The sequence below is a fragment of the Procambarus clarkii genome, chromosome 41, assembly GCF_040958095.1.
Source record: "Procambarus clarkii isolate CNS0578487 chromosome 41, FALCON_Pclarkii_2.0, whole genome shotgun sequence".
NCBI classification, from domain to species: domain Eukaryota; kingdom Metazoa; phylum Arthropoda; class Malacostraca; order Decapoda; family Cambaridae; genus Procambarus; species Procambarus clarkii.
The window spans coordinates 27,426,097-27,440,775 of NC_091190.1; the positions used below are offsets into that span (position 1 = coordinate 27,426,097).

General features: G+C 47.7%; 1 protein-coding gene across 1 annotated transcript; it reads right to left on the reverse strand.

The window, feature by feature from the left end:
• Positions 1–11,703: 11,703 nt before the first annotated feature.
• Positions 11,704–14,142, reverse strand: LOC138373220 (uncharacterized). Its single transcript, XM_069339257.1, has one exon. The coding sequence runs from the start codon at positions 14,140–14,142 to the stop codon at positions 11,704–11,706; it is 2,439 nt and encodes an 812-aa protein (XP_069195358.1).
• Between the last annotated feature and the right edge of the window lie 537 nt (positions 14,143–14,679).

Genomic DNA, 14,679 nt, shown 5'->3' on the forward strand with positions numbered 1-14,679 from the left:
AGGAAATACCTGGAGGAGTTAGTAGTGGATGTACTTGTTTAGTTGTGCTTGCGGGGGTTGAGCTCTGGCTGTTTGGTCCCGCCTCTCAACAGTCAATCAACTGTTGTGTAGGCTACGTAGATAAGAGCCATATGGTCTCTTATAAGTAAGAGCAACATTCTACAAGCTACCTTGTCAACAACATATCGACGTGTCTACAGGTTTTCCCCCCCAACAAGCTGACACTCGCTCTTCCAGCTGGTGGAGGCCTTGTATGTCCTGCCTCTCATATCCGCGTGGTTGTGACCAGGTGGGTGGAGCCCCGGGGCCAGATTCACGAAGCAGTTACGCAAGCACCTACGAACCTGTACATCTTTTCTCAATCTTTGGCGGCTTTGTTTACAATTATTAAACAGTTAATGAGCTCCGAAGCACCAGGAGGCTGTTTATAACAATAACAACAGTTGATTGGGAAGTTTTCATGCTTGTAAACTGTTTAATAAATGTAAACAAAACCGTCAAAGATTGAGGAAAGATGTACACGTTCGTAAGTGCTTGCGTAACTGCTTCGTGAATCTGGCCCCCGGTCTATCACTGGGGAAGAAGGACCCAGGGGGGAACACTGGGGGGAAACCTGAAGAGTTGAAGGTACTGTTCATCCACTCATCATCCACTCATCCATCCTTTGGAATTTCTATAGTATGTGCAAGTGATACTGAATAAATCAGAGTCAAGTTAATAATCAATCAGTAGTCATTCTAGTGGCATGTGTCTCCGAGCCTAGTTGACCTTTGACTTATTACCTGTGAACCTCCAGCTATAAGATATTTAAAGTAATAATATATATATATATATCTGCCGTCACTAGTAAGGTAATTAACCATCGGGTTCCTAAGGAGTTACAATCAGAAATCTCCCACACAATCACTCCTCATAGCGCTCAGGGTGACTGTGTATTCGGGGGCTTCATCTCGTAAAGTAATTATGAAAAAATAACTTAATTCATTAACTTAGAATACCGGAGCCGGTCGGCCGAGCAGACAGCACGCGGGACTTGTGATCCTGTGGTCCTGGGTTCGATCCCAGGCGTCGGCGAGAAACAATGGGCAGAGTTTCTTTCACCCTATGCCCCTGTTACCTAGCAGTAAAATAGGAACCTGGGTGTTAGTCAGCTGTCACGGGCTGCTTCCTGGGGGTGGAGGCCTGGTCGAGGACCGGGCCGCGGGGACACTAAAGCCCCGAAATCATCTCAAGATAACCTCAAGATATACCATAGATAGGTTTGTGGGAGCTAAGAACCAACCACCTGAGGGGTCCTGGTATAGATAGCCTTGGCATATCTATCTCCAGTGTTCTATCCTCTATCTATTGTTCCAAATGCGCCGGGTGTCCAGTTACTGGCTCCCATGGGTTCCTGCGATGGGCTGTTCCAGTGTAAATTGTGGTTTGAGCTAATATTATATATCTCGTATATCGATATGTATTTTTTGTACGCCATCTTTTCAAAGTCCAGTGTTACACATTGTTATAAACGTTACATGTATAGCACTCGTCAGTTTCGTGTCCGTTATCGCGATCATGTGTGGTGGTTCTGCTGCCACTCTTTCCTGTAATTCTACCCCTTTATTGGTAATTGCTGCTGCATTTGTGTACATTACTTGTGTGGTGGTGACGGTGGTGGTGACGGTGGTGGTGGTGACGGTGGTGGTGACGGTGGTGGTGACGGTGGTGGTGACGGTGGTGGTGACGGAGGTGGTGGTGGTGACGGTGGTGGTGACGGAGGTGGTGGTGGTGACGGTGGTGGTGACGGTGGTGGTGACGGTGGTGCAGGCGGAGTGAGCTTTATTGTATTTTGCTGTATTTTGTTTAGTAACTTGTTTGTGTGATCTCTTCTGGTGTATATTTTTGTGATTAAATAATGGGCATAATGTCTCGACACAATCATTACAAGCGCCAATCATTGGTTACAAACGCCACCCCCCCCTCCCCCTCCCCCTCACACACACACACACACACACACACACACACACACACACACACACACACACACACACACACACACACACACACACACACACACAGGCCTTGTGAAGACCTCCAGAAGGTCTTCACAATAGTATGAGGAGACGTCTCTGAACTAAGAGCGCTGGCAATTAACCCGGCAGCCTTGAAAGGGTTCAAAATTACCAAAGATGAGGTTAAGAAGCACCTGTTTAACCTGGACGTCTGAAAGGCTGTTGGACCAGATGGAATCTCATCGTGGATACTAAAAGAGTGTGCAGAAGTACTTTGCTTGCCACCCTCAATGGTGTATAATAAGTCACTAGAAACAGCAGACCTACCAGACATGGAAGACGGCTAATGTAGTCCCAATATACACAAAGGGTGAGAGGCAAGAGACACGAACTACTATCTAGTGTCCCTAACTGGTATACCAAAGGTGATGGAGATCGTGAGAAAGAACTTAGTAACACATCTGGAGACTAAGGACTTTGTGTCACACCACCAACATGGATTCAGGGAGGGTAAAACTTGACTCACAGCTCTAATCTAATTCTACGACTAGGTGACAAAGATAAGCAAGAATGAGAAGGGTGGGCAGACTGCATTTTCTTGGACTGTCAGAAAGCCTGTGACACACTACCCCAATCAGAGGCTGGTGCATAAGTTGGAGAAACAGGCAGGAGTAACTAGTAGGGTGATCCAGTTGATAAGAGAGTACCTAAGCAACAGGAAGCAGAGTTACTGTGAGGGGTGAGACCAGAATGCCGTAATGTCACCTGCGGAATCCCACAGGGTTTTATATTCAGACCTATCCTGTTTCTGATATATGTAAACGATCTTCAAGTCGATATAAACTCATTCCTCTCAATGTTTGCTGATGATGCCAAAATTATGAGGAGGATTAAGACAGATGAGGACAGCATGAGGCTAGAAGATGACCTAGACAAACTAAAGGAATGGTCCAACAAATGGCTGTTAGAGTTTAACCCGAGCAAATGCAAAGTAACGAAGATATGTGTAGGGAACAATTTGAGAAAGTTCAGAGGTATGCTACCAGTCTACTACCCGAGCTGTGAGGTATGAGCTATAAAGAGAGACTACGAGAACTAAACCTCACATTGCTGGACGACAGAAGAGTTTGGAAAGACATGATTACCACATACAAAATTCTCAAGGGAATTGACATGATAGATAAAGGCAGCTTATTTAACACTGATGGTACTCGCACTAGGGGGGGACAGGTGGAAACTGAGTAGCCAAATGAGCAACAGAGACATTAGAAATAATTTTATCAGTGTCAGAGTAGTTAGTAAATGGAATGCATTAGGAAGTGATGTGGTGGAGGCTGACTCCATACACAGTTTCAAATGTAGATATGATTGAGCCCAATAGGCTCAGGAACCTGTACATCATATGATTAACAGTTGAGAGGCGAGCCGAAAGAACCAGAGCTCAACCCCCGCAAGCACAACTAGGTGAGTACACACACACACACACACACACACACACACACACACACACACACACACACACACACACACACACACACACACACACACACACACACACACACACACACGCGCGCGCACACACACACACACACACACACACGCGCACACACACACACACCACACACACACACACACACACCACACACACACACACACACACACACACACACACACACACACACACACACACACACACCACACACACACCACACACACACACACACACACACACCACACACACACACACCACACTCACACACACACACACACACGTACACACACACACACACTCACACACACACACACACACACACACACACACACACACACACACACCACACACACACACACACACACACACACACACACACACACACACACACACACACATACACACCACACACACACACACACACCACACACACACACACACACACACACACACACACACACACACACACACACACACACACACACACACACACACACACCCGTGAGAAAGTGATCAAGGCCCCAGGCAGAGGAATAAAACCTTTTCACTGGTGCTGGTCCCTTCCCAGGAGTTGAGGATGACACTAAACGTTCCCTTTGAAGGGAGGTGCTCTACGCCTCCACATTGTAGGCCAGATACGCGAGACCTTCCCCCTCCTCCCCCCCCCCCTCCTCCCATTCTCACACCCATTCCCCTTTTGTCCACCCAAATTACCCACGGGGGGGGGGGGGGGGGGGGGGGGGAGGGAGAAATTATGTCGGGGTTGATGGTAAAAATGTGTTTGTGAATGATTCTGAGAGTCGGGGTTACCTACATCATTGTCCACCTAATTTGTCCACTAAATAACTAAATAAAAATTTCGAATGTATATATATATATATATATATATATATTTAATGTATGTATATATATATATGTATGTGTACATATGTGTGTGTGTTTGTGTGTGTCTGTATATGTGTATAAAGTATATATGGAAGCTGATCAGAATTACATTTCACCTTTGTAAATGCACATTAATGACACTATGTAAAAGACACATCTAACACTTTATGTAGGGCATACGTAAATCTGTGTATCTATGTATTTACGTATGTAGGTTAGCTTAGCATTTTAAAAGCACCGAATCACCTTCTGTGGTTGAGTGTTCAATAAACCCTTGAACTATATGTTTAACACATCTCTCACCCTGTCCATGGAGGATAGAAGAAAATGTATATATGCTTCTTAGCATTGTAAATGTGTGGCCACGTCTTTGGTAGGAAAAAAATAATACTAAAATATATAATATAATATAGGTTGTGTGTGTTAATATGAATATAACAGTAATGGTTAGATCATTAATTCTAACACGAATCTTGTCTATATTTCTTATGGTTTTTCTTCACTTAACTTCCAAGATGAAAAGTTGATTTTTCAGAAGTCATTTTAGTGTTATAGTATGGCCTGGCGCCACGAGAGACGTGTTTCGTTGATCACCTCAACATTGTCAGCGACCGAGGGAAAATGAATTCAAGTTAGCGGGATGTTCTTGTTGTTTAAGCAACCCGTCCTCGACTCAAGTCCATTACATCCAGCGGTCAACCCCACAGACGCATTCATAAATTTTAACATACTGTTTATTCAAAACGGGAATTTTCTCAAGTATAAATTAATATTATAATATATTAGCATATTGTGTATATATAGGCATAGGTTAGGTTAGGTGTTTAGGTTCTGTTGGCGATTATCTGTATTTGTAGTACGTGGGTGAAGCATTTACAGCGTTGTGGTTCGAACAAAATTCGTCAGTGAAGCACTTGTTCCGGATATGTTCGAACGTCAGCAGTTGTGAGTCGTGTGTAAACCGCTTTTCATTCATAAACAGGGGGTTGGGCGGGTGGATGGAATCACTTTTGGATCTTTGTTTGGAGGACGGGCTGTGTTTAAGATTCAGCTACTCAGAACTTAATGTCCATGTAGCACGGGCTATGGTGAGCCCGTTATTGAGTAAGGTTATTAGCGATAACTTTGTTGCTGTGATGTTTGGGTCAATAGTTGCAGCAGGTACTTGTTTAACAAGGAGGATGAGGTGACGTCACGTGACCCAAGGGCCAGAAGGTCTTCTGTTGTTTTCTTAATTGTTCTTATGCTCTCTCTCCCTTATTTTCCTTCCTCCTTCCTTCCCGTCCTCCCTCCTTCCCGTCCTCCCTCCTTCCCGTCCTCCCTCCTTCCCGTCCTCCCTCCTTCCCGTCCTCCCTCCTTCCCGTCCTCCCTCCTTCCCGTCCTCCCTCCTTCCCGTCCTCCCTCCTTCCCGTCCTCCCTCCTTCCCGGTCTTCTTCCTACCTTTCTTACTAACTTCCCCTTTCTTCCACTCCCTCTTTCCTTCCATCCATCCCTTTCTCTTTGTGTCTCCTCCTTCCCTTCTTCCTCCTTCCCTTCTTCCTCCTTTCCTCCTCCCTTATTCCTCCTTCCCTCTCACCTCCTCCACAAACAGTGAACATAAGGAAGATGTTTAACTCGGGTATATAATTAACAGCTCAGTTACTCCCAAACGGTATGAGGCAACAGGTACAACAGGGCCTGTTGGCGGGACATAGAGAGCTAAACCTCCCGTTGGCGTAGTCACAGGTCGGTAAGTGCTAATAGGAGAGGATAGGGGGGTCCTTATACCCTTGACAGTGTCGGTGAGGGGGGACCCGTATACCCTTGACAGTGTCGGTGAGGGGGACCCGTATACCCTTGACAGTGTCGGTGAGGGGGACCCGTATACCCTTGACAGTGTCGGTGAGGGGGGACCCGTATACCCTTGACAGTGTCGGTGAGGGGGACCCGTATACCCTTGACAGTGTCGGTGAGGGGGACCCGTATACCCTTGACAGTGTCGGTGAGGGGGGACCCGTATACCCTTGACAGTGTCGGTGAGGGGGACCCGTATACCCTTGACAGTGTCGGTGAGGGGGAACCCGTATACCCTTGACAGTGTCGGTGAGGGGGGACCCGTATACCCTTGACAGTGTCGGTGAGGGGGGACCCGTATACCCTTGACAGTGTCGGTGAGGGGGGACCTGTATACCCTTGACAGTGTCGGTGAGGGGGGACCCGTATACCCTTGACAGTGTCGGTGAGGGGGGACCCTTATACCCCTTGACAGTGTCGGTGAGAGGGGACCCTTATACCCCTTGACAGTGTTGGTGAGGGGGACCCTTATACCCTTGACAGTGTCGGTGAGGGGGGACCCGTATACCCTTGACAGTGTCGGTGAGGGGGGACCCTTATACCCTTGACAGTGTCGGTGAGGGGGGACCCGTATACCCTTGACAGTGTCGGTGAGGGGGGACCCTTATACCCTTGACAGTGTCGGTGAGGGGGGACCCGTATACACTTGACAGTGTCGGTGAGAGGGGACCCTTATACCCTTGACAGTGTCGGTGAGGGGGGACCCGTATACCCTTGACAGTTTCGGTGAGGGGGGACCCGTATACCCTTGACAGTGTCGGTGAGGGGGGACCCGTATACCCTTGACAGTGTCGGTGAGAGGGGACCCTTATACCCTTGACAGTGTCGGTGAGGGGGGGACCCGTATACCCTTGACAGTGTCGGTGAGAGGGGACCCGTATACCCTTGACAGTGTCGGTGAGGGGGGACCCGTATACCCTTGACAGTGTCGGTGAGAGGGGGACCCGTATACCCTTGACAGTGTCGGTGAGGGGGACCCGTATACCCTTGACAGTGTCGGTGAGGGGGGGACCCGTATACCCTTGACAGTGTCGGTGAGGGGGACCCGTATACCCTTGACAGTGTCGGTGAGGGGGGACCCGTATACCCTTGACAGTGTCGGTGAGGGGGACCCGTATACCCTTGACAGTGTCGGTGAGGGGGACCCTTATGCCCTTGACAGTGTCGGTGAGAGGGGACCCGTATACCCTTGACAGTGTCGGTGAGGGGGGACCCGTATACCCTTGACAGTGTCGGTGAGGGGGGGACCCTTATACTCCTTGACTGTGTAGGTGAAGGGGGACCCTTATACCCTTGACAGTGTAGGTGAAGGGGGGACCCTTATACCCTTGACAGTGTCGGTGAAGGAGGACCCTTATACCCTTGACAGTGTCGGTGAAGGGGGACCCTTGACAGTGTAGGTGAAGGGGGGACCCTTATACCCTTGACAGTGTCGGTGAAGGAGGACCCTTATACCCTTGACAGTGTCGGTGAAGGGGGACCCTTATACCCTTGACAGTGTAGGTGAAGGGGGGACCCTTATACCCTTGACAGTGTCGGTGAAGGGGGACCCTTATACCCTTGACAGTGTCGGTGAGGGGGGACCCGTATACCCTTGACAGTGTCGGTGAGGGGGGACCCGTAGACCCTTGACAGTGTCGGTGAGAGGGGACCCTTATACCCTTGACAGTGTCGGTGAGAGGGGACCCTTATACCCTTGACAGTGTCGGTGAGAGGGGACCCTTATACCCTTGACAGTGTCGGTGAGGGGGACCCGTATACCCTTGACAGTGTCGGTGAGGGAGGCCCTTATACCCTTGACAGTGTCGGTGAGGGGGACCCTTATACCCTTGACAGTGTCGGTGAGAGGGGACCCTTATACCCTTGACAGTGTCGGTGAGGGGGACCCTTATACCCTTGACAGTGTCGGTGAGGGGGACCCTTATACCCTTGACAGTGTCGGTGAGGGGGACCCTTATACTCTTGACAGTGTCGGTGTGGGGGGGGGGGGTCCTCATACCCTTGACAGTGTAGGTGAAGGGGGGGGGTTGAACTAAGGTATCGTAGCCTCTACCCTGTAACAACCGTCGTCCAATTACCAAGGTGATAAATACCTCGACATACCCAAGGAAGACATTAAGATATAATTGAGAAAATGCAGTGTTTTAATGTGGGCTTAATTGCCTAGTTTACTGAGGTTAGTGAAGTGGTTATGAGGTCAGGTATATAAATGCTGCACTTTTGCTCATATATATATATATATATATATATATATATATATATATATATATATATATATATATATATATATAATATATATATTAATGTGTGTGTGTGTGTGTGTTTAAAAGTTAGGATGTTGCTGTCATTTAGCAGAGAATTGTCTTGTCAAGATTGAAATGATTGTGTGTGTGTGTGTGTGTGTGTGTGTGTGTGTGTGTGTGTGTGTGTGTGTGTGTGTACTTGCCTAGTGGTGCTTGCAGGGTCGAGCATCTGCTCATCAGTCCCGCCTTTCCACCATCATATTCATATTTAAAACTGTGTAACGAATTGGATTCGACGACTTCCCCAGCTTATGTCCTCTCGTTCTACTGTTCCTTAATTTGATCATTGCTTCTGTCTTTGTCAATCCCCCCCCCCTTACTGTATGTGCCTGTGGGTGTGGGGGGTTGTGTGGGGTGGTTGTTTGGGGGGTGGGACTTTGGTTACGTGGGTGTACTCACCTATTTGTGCCTGCAGGATCAAGCATTAGCTCTTGGACCCCGCTTTTCTTGTTGCCGGTTGTATAAAGCAATGATTCTTTGCCTATTTCCCCATCATATCTACTTTTAAAATTATGAAATGGTGTTTGCGTCTGTAATCTGCTAATTTCGTTCATTCCATTTTCTTTTATTACGCTAAATGAAATCTTTTTAACATCTCTAAGACTTATCTGAGACTCAAGCTGCCACCCATGCCCTCTTGTTCTAATGGTATTCTTTGTGAACATTTCCTCTATTTCCACTTTCAAACCCCCAAAGTATTTTATACATCACTGTCATGTCTCCTCTCCTTTTTTTTTTTTTAGTGTCGTCAGGTTTAGTTCTTTCAGTCTCCCTTCATATCCCATCCCTTGGAATTCTGGGACGAACCACGTCTTAAACTTCTGAATCTTTTCTGTAGCTTCCCTGTATGTTTCTTTAGGTGGGGTTCCACGATGGGTCGGCGTACTAGGCCTAGTCTCATAAACGGTCTACCTGGCACTAAATGTGTCCTTATTTAGCTCTCTGAATGCTGTTCTAACATTCAGAATGTTAGCTCTAACATTATTCTAACATTCTGAATGTTAGTTCTAACATTGTTTTAACATTCTGAATGCTGTTCTAACATTCAGAATGTTAGCTCTAACATTATTCTAACATTCTGAATGTTAGTTCTAACATTGTTTTAACATTCTGAATGTTAGTTCTAACATTGTTTTAACATTCTGAATGCTGTTCTAACATTCAGAATGTTAGCTCTAACATTATTCTAACATTCAGAATGTTAGCTCTAACATTATTCTAACATTCTGAATGTTAGTTCTAACATTGTTTTAACATTCTGAATGCTGTTCTAACATTGTTTTAACATTCTGAATGCTGTTCTAACATTATTCTAACATTCTGAATACTGTTCTAACTTTGGCTAGTGTAGTGCATGCTGCTGAGGTTAATTAACCTTTTGTTATATTAACCCCCAGAGGAAAGTTTGGTGTTATGAAGTGCTGAATTCTCTTTAATGTTGTCTTGAGAGGTTGGAAGATCACCTGTAGTCCCCTTCCTCTGCCCCTCCCAAGCTACGTCTCACGTCTCGTCAACGGCTCTACGTCAACTGTTGCCCCTTTTCTCTCATCCGTTGGTCGTATACCTCATCCGTTGGCCGTATACCTCATCCGTTGGCCGTATACCTCATCCGTTGGCCGTGTACCTCATCCGTTGCTCCTGTACCTCATCCGTTGCTCCTGTACCTCATCCGTTGCTCCTGTATCTCCTGTATATGGTACCCCTGAACTTCGTCCGTTGTATGATGAAAGGATGTATACTATTGGTTTGCATATTGGGAGGCTCATTGATGATGGGTTGTAGGATGGAGTGCTGTAAGATGGAGGGTTATACGAGGATTGGCTGTTGGATGTTGAGTTGTAGATTGAAGGGTTGTAGGATGCTGGGATGTACGATGTTGGGTTGTAGGATGGTGGGCTGTAGTATAGAGGGTTATAGAATGGTAGGTTGTAGGATTTTAGGTTAAGTAAGATAGTAGGCTGTAGGTTGGAGGGGGTTGTAGGGCGGGGGATTGTAGGATGTCGTGTTGTAGGACGGGGGGTTGTAGGATGGAGAGTTATAGGATGGAGGGTTGTAGTATGAAGGACTGTGAGGTTAATTCTGGGAATTTTAGCCACCAATTTCACCTTGCAGAAACTGTCAAACTATGCTAATTAACCACTTAAACCAGCTGATTTAAGGCAACAAATCGGACAGAGTTATTTTAACTAACTAGTTAGGGGCCTCGTAGCCTGGTGGATAGCGCGCAGGACTCGTAATTCTGTGGCGCGGGTTCGATTCCCGCACGAGGCAGAAACAAATGGGCAAAGTTTCTTTCACCCGGAATGCCCCTGTTACCTAGCAGTAAATAGGTACCTGGGAGTTAGTCAGCTGTCACGGGCTGCTTCCTGGGGGTGGAGGCCTGGTCGAGGACCGGGCCGCGGGGACACTAAAGCCCCGAAATCATCTCAAGATAACCTCAAGATAAGATAGCCCAGATTACTGAACAAACTAGGCCTAATTATTTTAATTATTAATGATAAAAGGGTTAAACTGAAAAAAGATTATAATCAATTTTTGTTAATTGGTATGCTCTGAATATGTATATTTTTTAATTGACTTCCTAATTGATCTGATATACCAATATTGGGCATGGTATATATTTGTAATTAATTAATGGCTACTGTAATTATTATATATTACAGCAGTTGGTGGACGTGCATGTTTTTTTTTTTTTAAGTATTTTCGACCACAGACGTGGCCAGATATTTACAATGCTAACCAGCATATATACATTTTCTTCTGTCCTCCATGGACAGGGTGAGAGATCTGTTTAAACATATAGTTCAGTGATTTATTGAACAATACAATTACAGCTGTAATATTGAAATCACATTCTTGTTGGGCAGTTTGGGAAGTTTAGCAGTACTAAACTGTTCTTTCAGCAGTTTAGTACTATCCTGCCTATTTTAATCAGGGGGGTAGAAATAGCCTAAGCTACTCTATCCCTTTGAGATGTATTTATTGCTTATCTCAATAAACATACTTGAACTTGAACTTGCCTATTTAATTTTATTTAAGGGCTTTAGTCATAAAACTAATTAACTCCCATCCTTCCCTGCTCTGTGGGTTTGCTAATGGCCTTGTTTAAGGTGACCCCAGAGCGGCCACTTAGACGTGAGGGTGGTTAACTTTATTGGGGCTGGCACGTATGGTTGGTGCCCAAACTGTCGTCTGGTCATAATCTAATTATCCTCTGAAACACCTGTCGCCCGAGACACGGGTTCTTGCTAGACGGTGGGTTCTTGCTAGACGGTGGGTTCTTGCTAGACGGTGGGTTCTTGCTAGACGGTGGGTTCTTGCTAGACGGTGGGTTCTTGCTAGACGGTGGGTTCTTGCAAGACGGTGGGTTCTTGCTAGACGGTGGGTTCTTGCTAGACGGTGGGTTCTTGCTAGACGGTGGGTTCTTGCAAGACGGTGGGTTCTTGCTAGACGGTGGGTTCTTGCTAGACGGTGGGCTCTTGCAAGACGGTGGGTTCTTGCTAGACGGTGGGTTCTTGCTAGACGGTGGGTTCTTGCTAGACGGTGGGTTCTTGCTAGACGGTGGGTTCTTGCAAGACGGTGGGTTCTTGCTAGACGGTGGGTTCTTGCTAGACGGTGGGTTCTTGCAAGACGGTGGGTTCTTGCTAGACGGTGGGTTCTTGCTAGACGGTGGGTTCTTGCAAGACGGTGGGTTCTTGCAAGACGGTGGGTTCTTGCTAGACGGTGGGTTCTTGCTAGACGGTGGGTTCTTGCTAGACGGTGGGTTCTTGCTAGACGGTGGGTTCTTGCAAGACGGTGGGTTCTTGCTAGATGGTGGGTTCTTGCTAGACGGTGGGTTCTTGCAAGACGGTGGGTTCTTGCTAGACGGTGGGTTCTTGCAAGACGGTGGGTTCTTGCTAGATGGTGGGTTCTTGCAAGACGGTGGGTTGTTGCTAGACGGTGGGTTCTTGCTAGACGGTGGGTTCTTGCAAGACGGTGGGTTCTTGCAAGACGGTGGGTTCTTGCTAGACGGTGGGTTCTTGCAAGACGGTGGGTTCTTGCTAGACGGTGGGTTCTTGCAAGACGGTGGGTTCTTGCTAGATGGTGGGTTCTTGCAAGACGGTGGGTTCTTGCTAGACGGTGGGTTCTTGCTAGACGGTGGGTTCTTGCTAGACGGTGGGTTCTTGCAAGACGGTGGGTTCTTGCAAGACGGTGGGTTCTTGCAAGATGGTGGGTTCTTGCTAGACGGTGGGTTCTTGCAAGACGGTGGGTTCTTGCTAGACGGTGGGTTCTTGCAAGACGGTGGGTTCTTGCTAGACGGTGGGTTCTTGCAAGACGGTGGGTTCTTGCTAGATGGTGGGTTCTTGCTAGAAGGTGGGTTCTTGCAAGACGGTGGGTTCTTGCTAGACGGTGGGTTCTTGCAAGACGGTGGGTTCTTGCTAGACGGTGGGTTCTTGCAAGACGGTGGGTTCTTGCTAGACAGTGGGTTCTTGCTAGACGGTGGGTTCTTGCTAGACGGTGGGTTCTTGCTAGACGGTGGGTTCTTGCTAGACGGTGGGTTCTTGCTAGACGGTGGGTTCTTGCTAGACGGTGGGTTCTTGCTAGACGGTGGGTTCTTGCTAGACGGTGGGTTCTTGCTAGACGGTGGGTTCTTGCAAGACGGTGGGTTCTTGCTAGACGGTGGGTTCTTGCAAGATGGTGGGTTCTTGCAAGATGGTGGGTTCTTGCTAGACGGTGGGTTCTTGCTAGACGGTGGGTTCTTGCTAGACGGTGGGTTCTTGCTAGACGGTGGGTTCTTGCTAGACGGTGGGTTCTTGCAAGACGGTGGGTTCTTGCTAGACGGTGGGTTCTTGCTAGACGGTGGGTTCTTGCTAGACGGTGGGTTCTTGCAAGACGGTGGGTTCTTGCTAGACGGTGGGTTCTTGCTAGACGGTGGGTTCTTGCTAGACGGTGGGTTCTTGCAAGACGGTGGGTTCTTGCTAGACGGTGGGTTCTTGCTAGACGGTGGGTTCTTGCTAGACGGTGGGTTCTTGCAAGACGGTGGGTTCTTGCAAGACGGTGGGTTCTTGCTAGACGGTGGGTTCTTGCTAGACGGTGGGTTCTTGCTAGACGGTGGGTTCTTGCAAGACGGTGGGTTCTTGCAAGACGGTGGGTTCTTGCTAGATGGTGGGTTCTTGCTAGACGGTGGGTTCTTGCTAGACGGTGGGTTCTTGCAAGACGGTGGGTTCTTGCAAGACGGTGGGTTCTTGCTAGACGGTGGGTTCTTGCTAGACGGTGGGTTCTTGCTAGACGGTGGGTTCTTGCTAGACGGTGGGTTCTTGCAAGACGGTGGGTTCTTGCAAGACGGTGGGTTCTTGCTAGACGGTGGGTTCTTGTTAGACGGTGGGTTCTTGCAAGACGGTGGGTTCTTGCTAGACGGTGGGCTCTTGCTAGACGGTGGGTTCTTGCTAGACGGTGGGTTCTTGCTAGACGGTGGGTTCTTGCTAGACGGTGGGTTCTTGCAAGACGGTGGGTTCTTGCTAGACGGTGGGTTCTTGCTAGACGGTGGGTTCTTGCTAGACGGTGGGTTCTTGCTAGACGGTGGGTTCTTGCTAGACGGTGGGTTCTTGCTAGACGGTGGGTTCTTGCTAGACGGTGGGTTCTTACGAGGCTTCATGTCTTACAGGACGTGGTTCTTAGATGACAAGGTTACTCTCAAGAGGTCGATCCTTTGGAGACGTGGTTCCTTCCCTGACGGAACATGGGTCCATACGGAACATGGGTCCATACGGAACATGGGTCCTTAAGGAACATCGGTTCATACGGAACATGGATCCATACAGAACATGGATCCATACGGAACATGGGTTCATAGGGAACATGGGTTCATACGGAACATGGATCCATACGGATATGGATCCATACAGAACTTGGGTTCATACGGAAAATGGGTCCATACGGAACATGGGTTCATACGGAACATGGGTCCTTATGGAACATGGGTCCTTACGGAACATGGGTTCATACGGAACAACGGTCCATTCGGAACATGAGTTCATACGAAACATGGATCCATACGAAACATGGATCCATACGAAACATGGATCCATACGGAACATGGATCCATACGGAACATGGGTCCTTACGGAACAATAGCCCATTCAGATCGTGGGTCTTCATGGCACCCATGTCCTTCCTTATACGGAATATGGAT

What these genes read in the sequence shown, in the direction of transcription:
- LOC138373220 (XM_069339257.1), bottom strand. Translation starts at nt 14,142, where the DNA reads ATGAAGCCTCGTAAGAACCCACCGTCTAGCAAGAACCCACCGTCTAGC.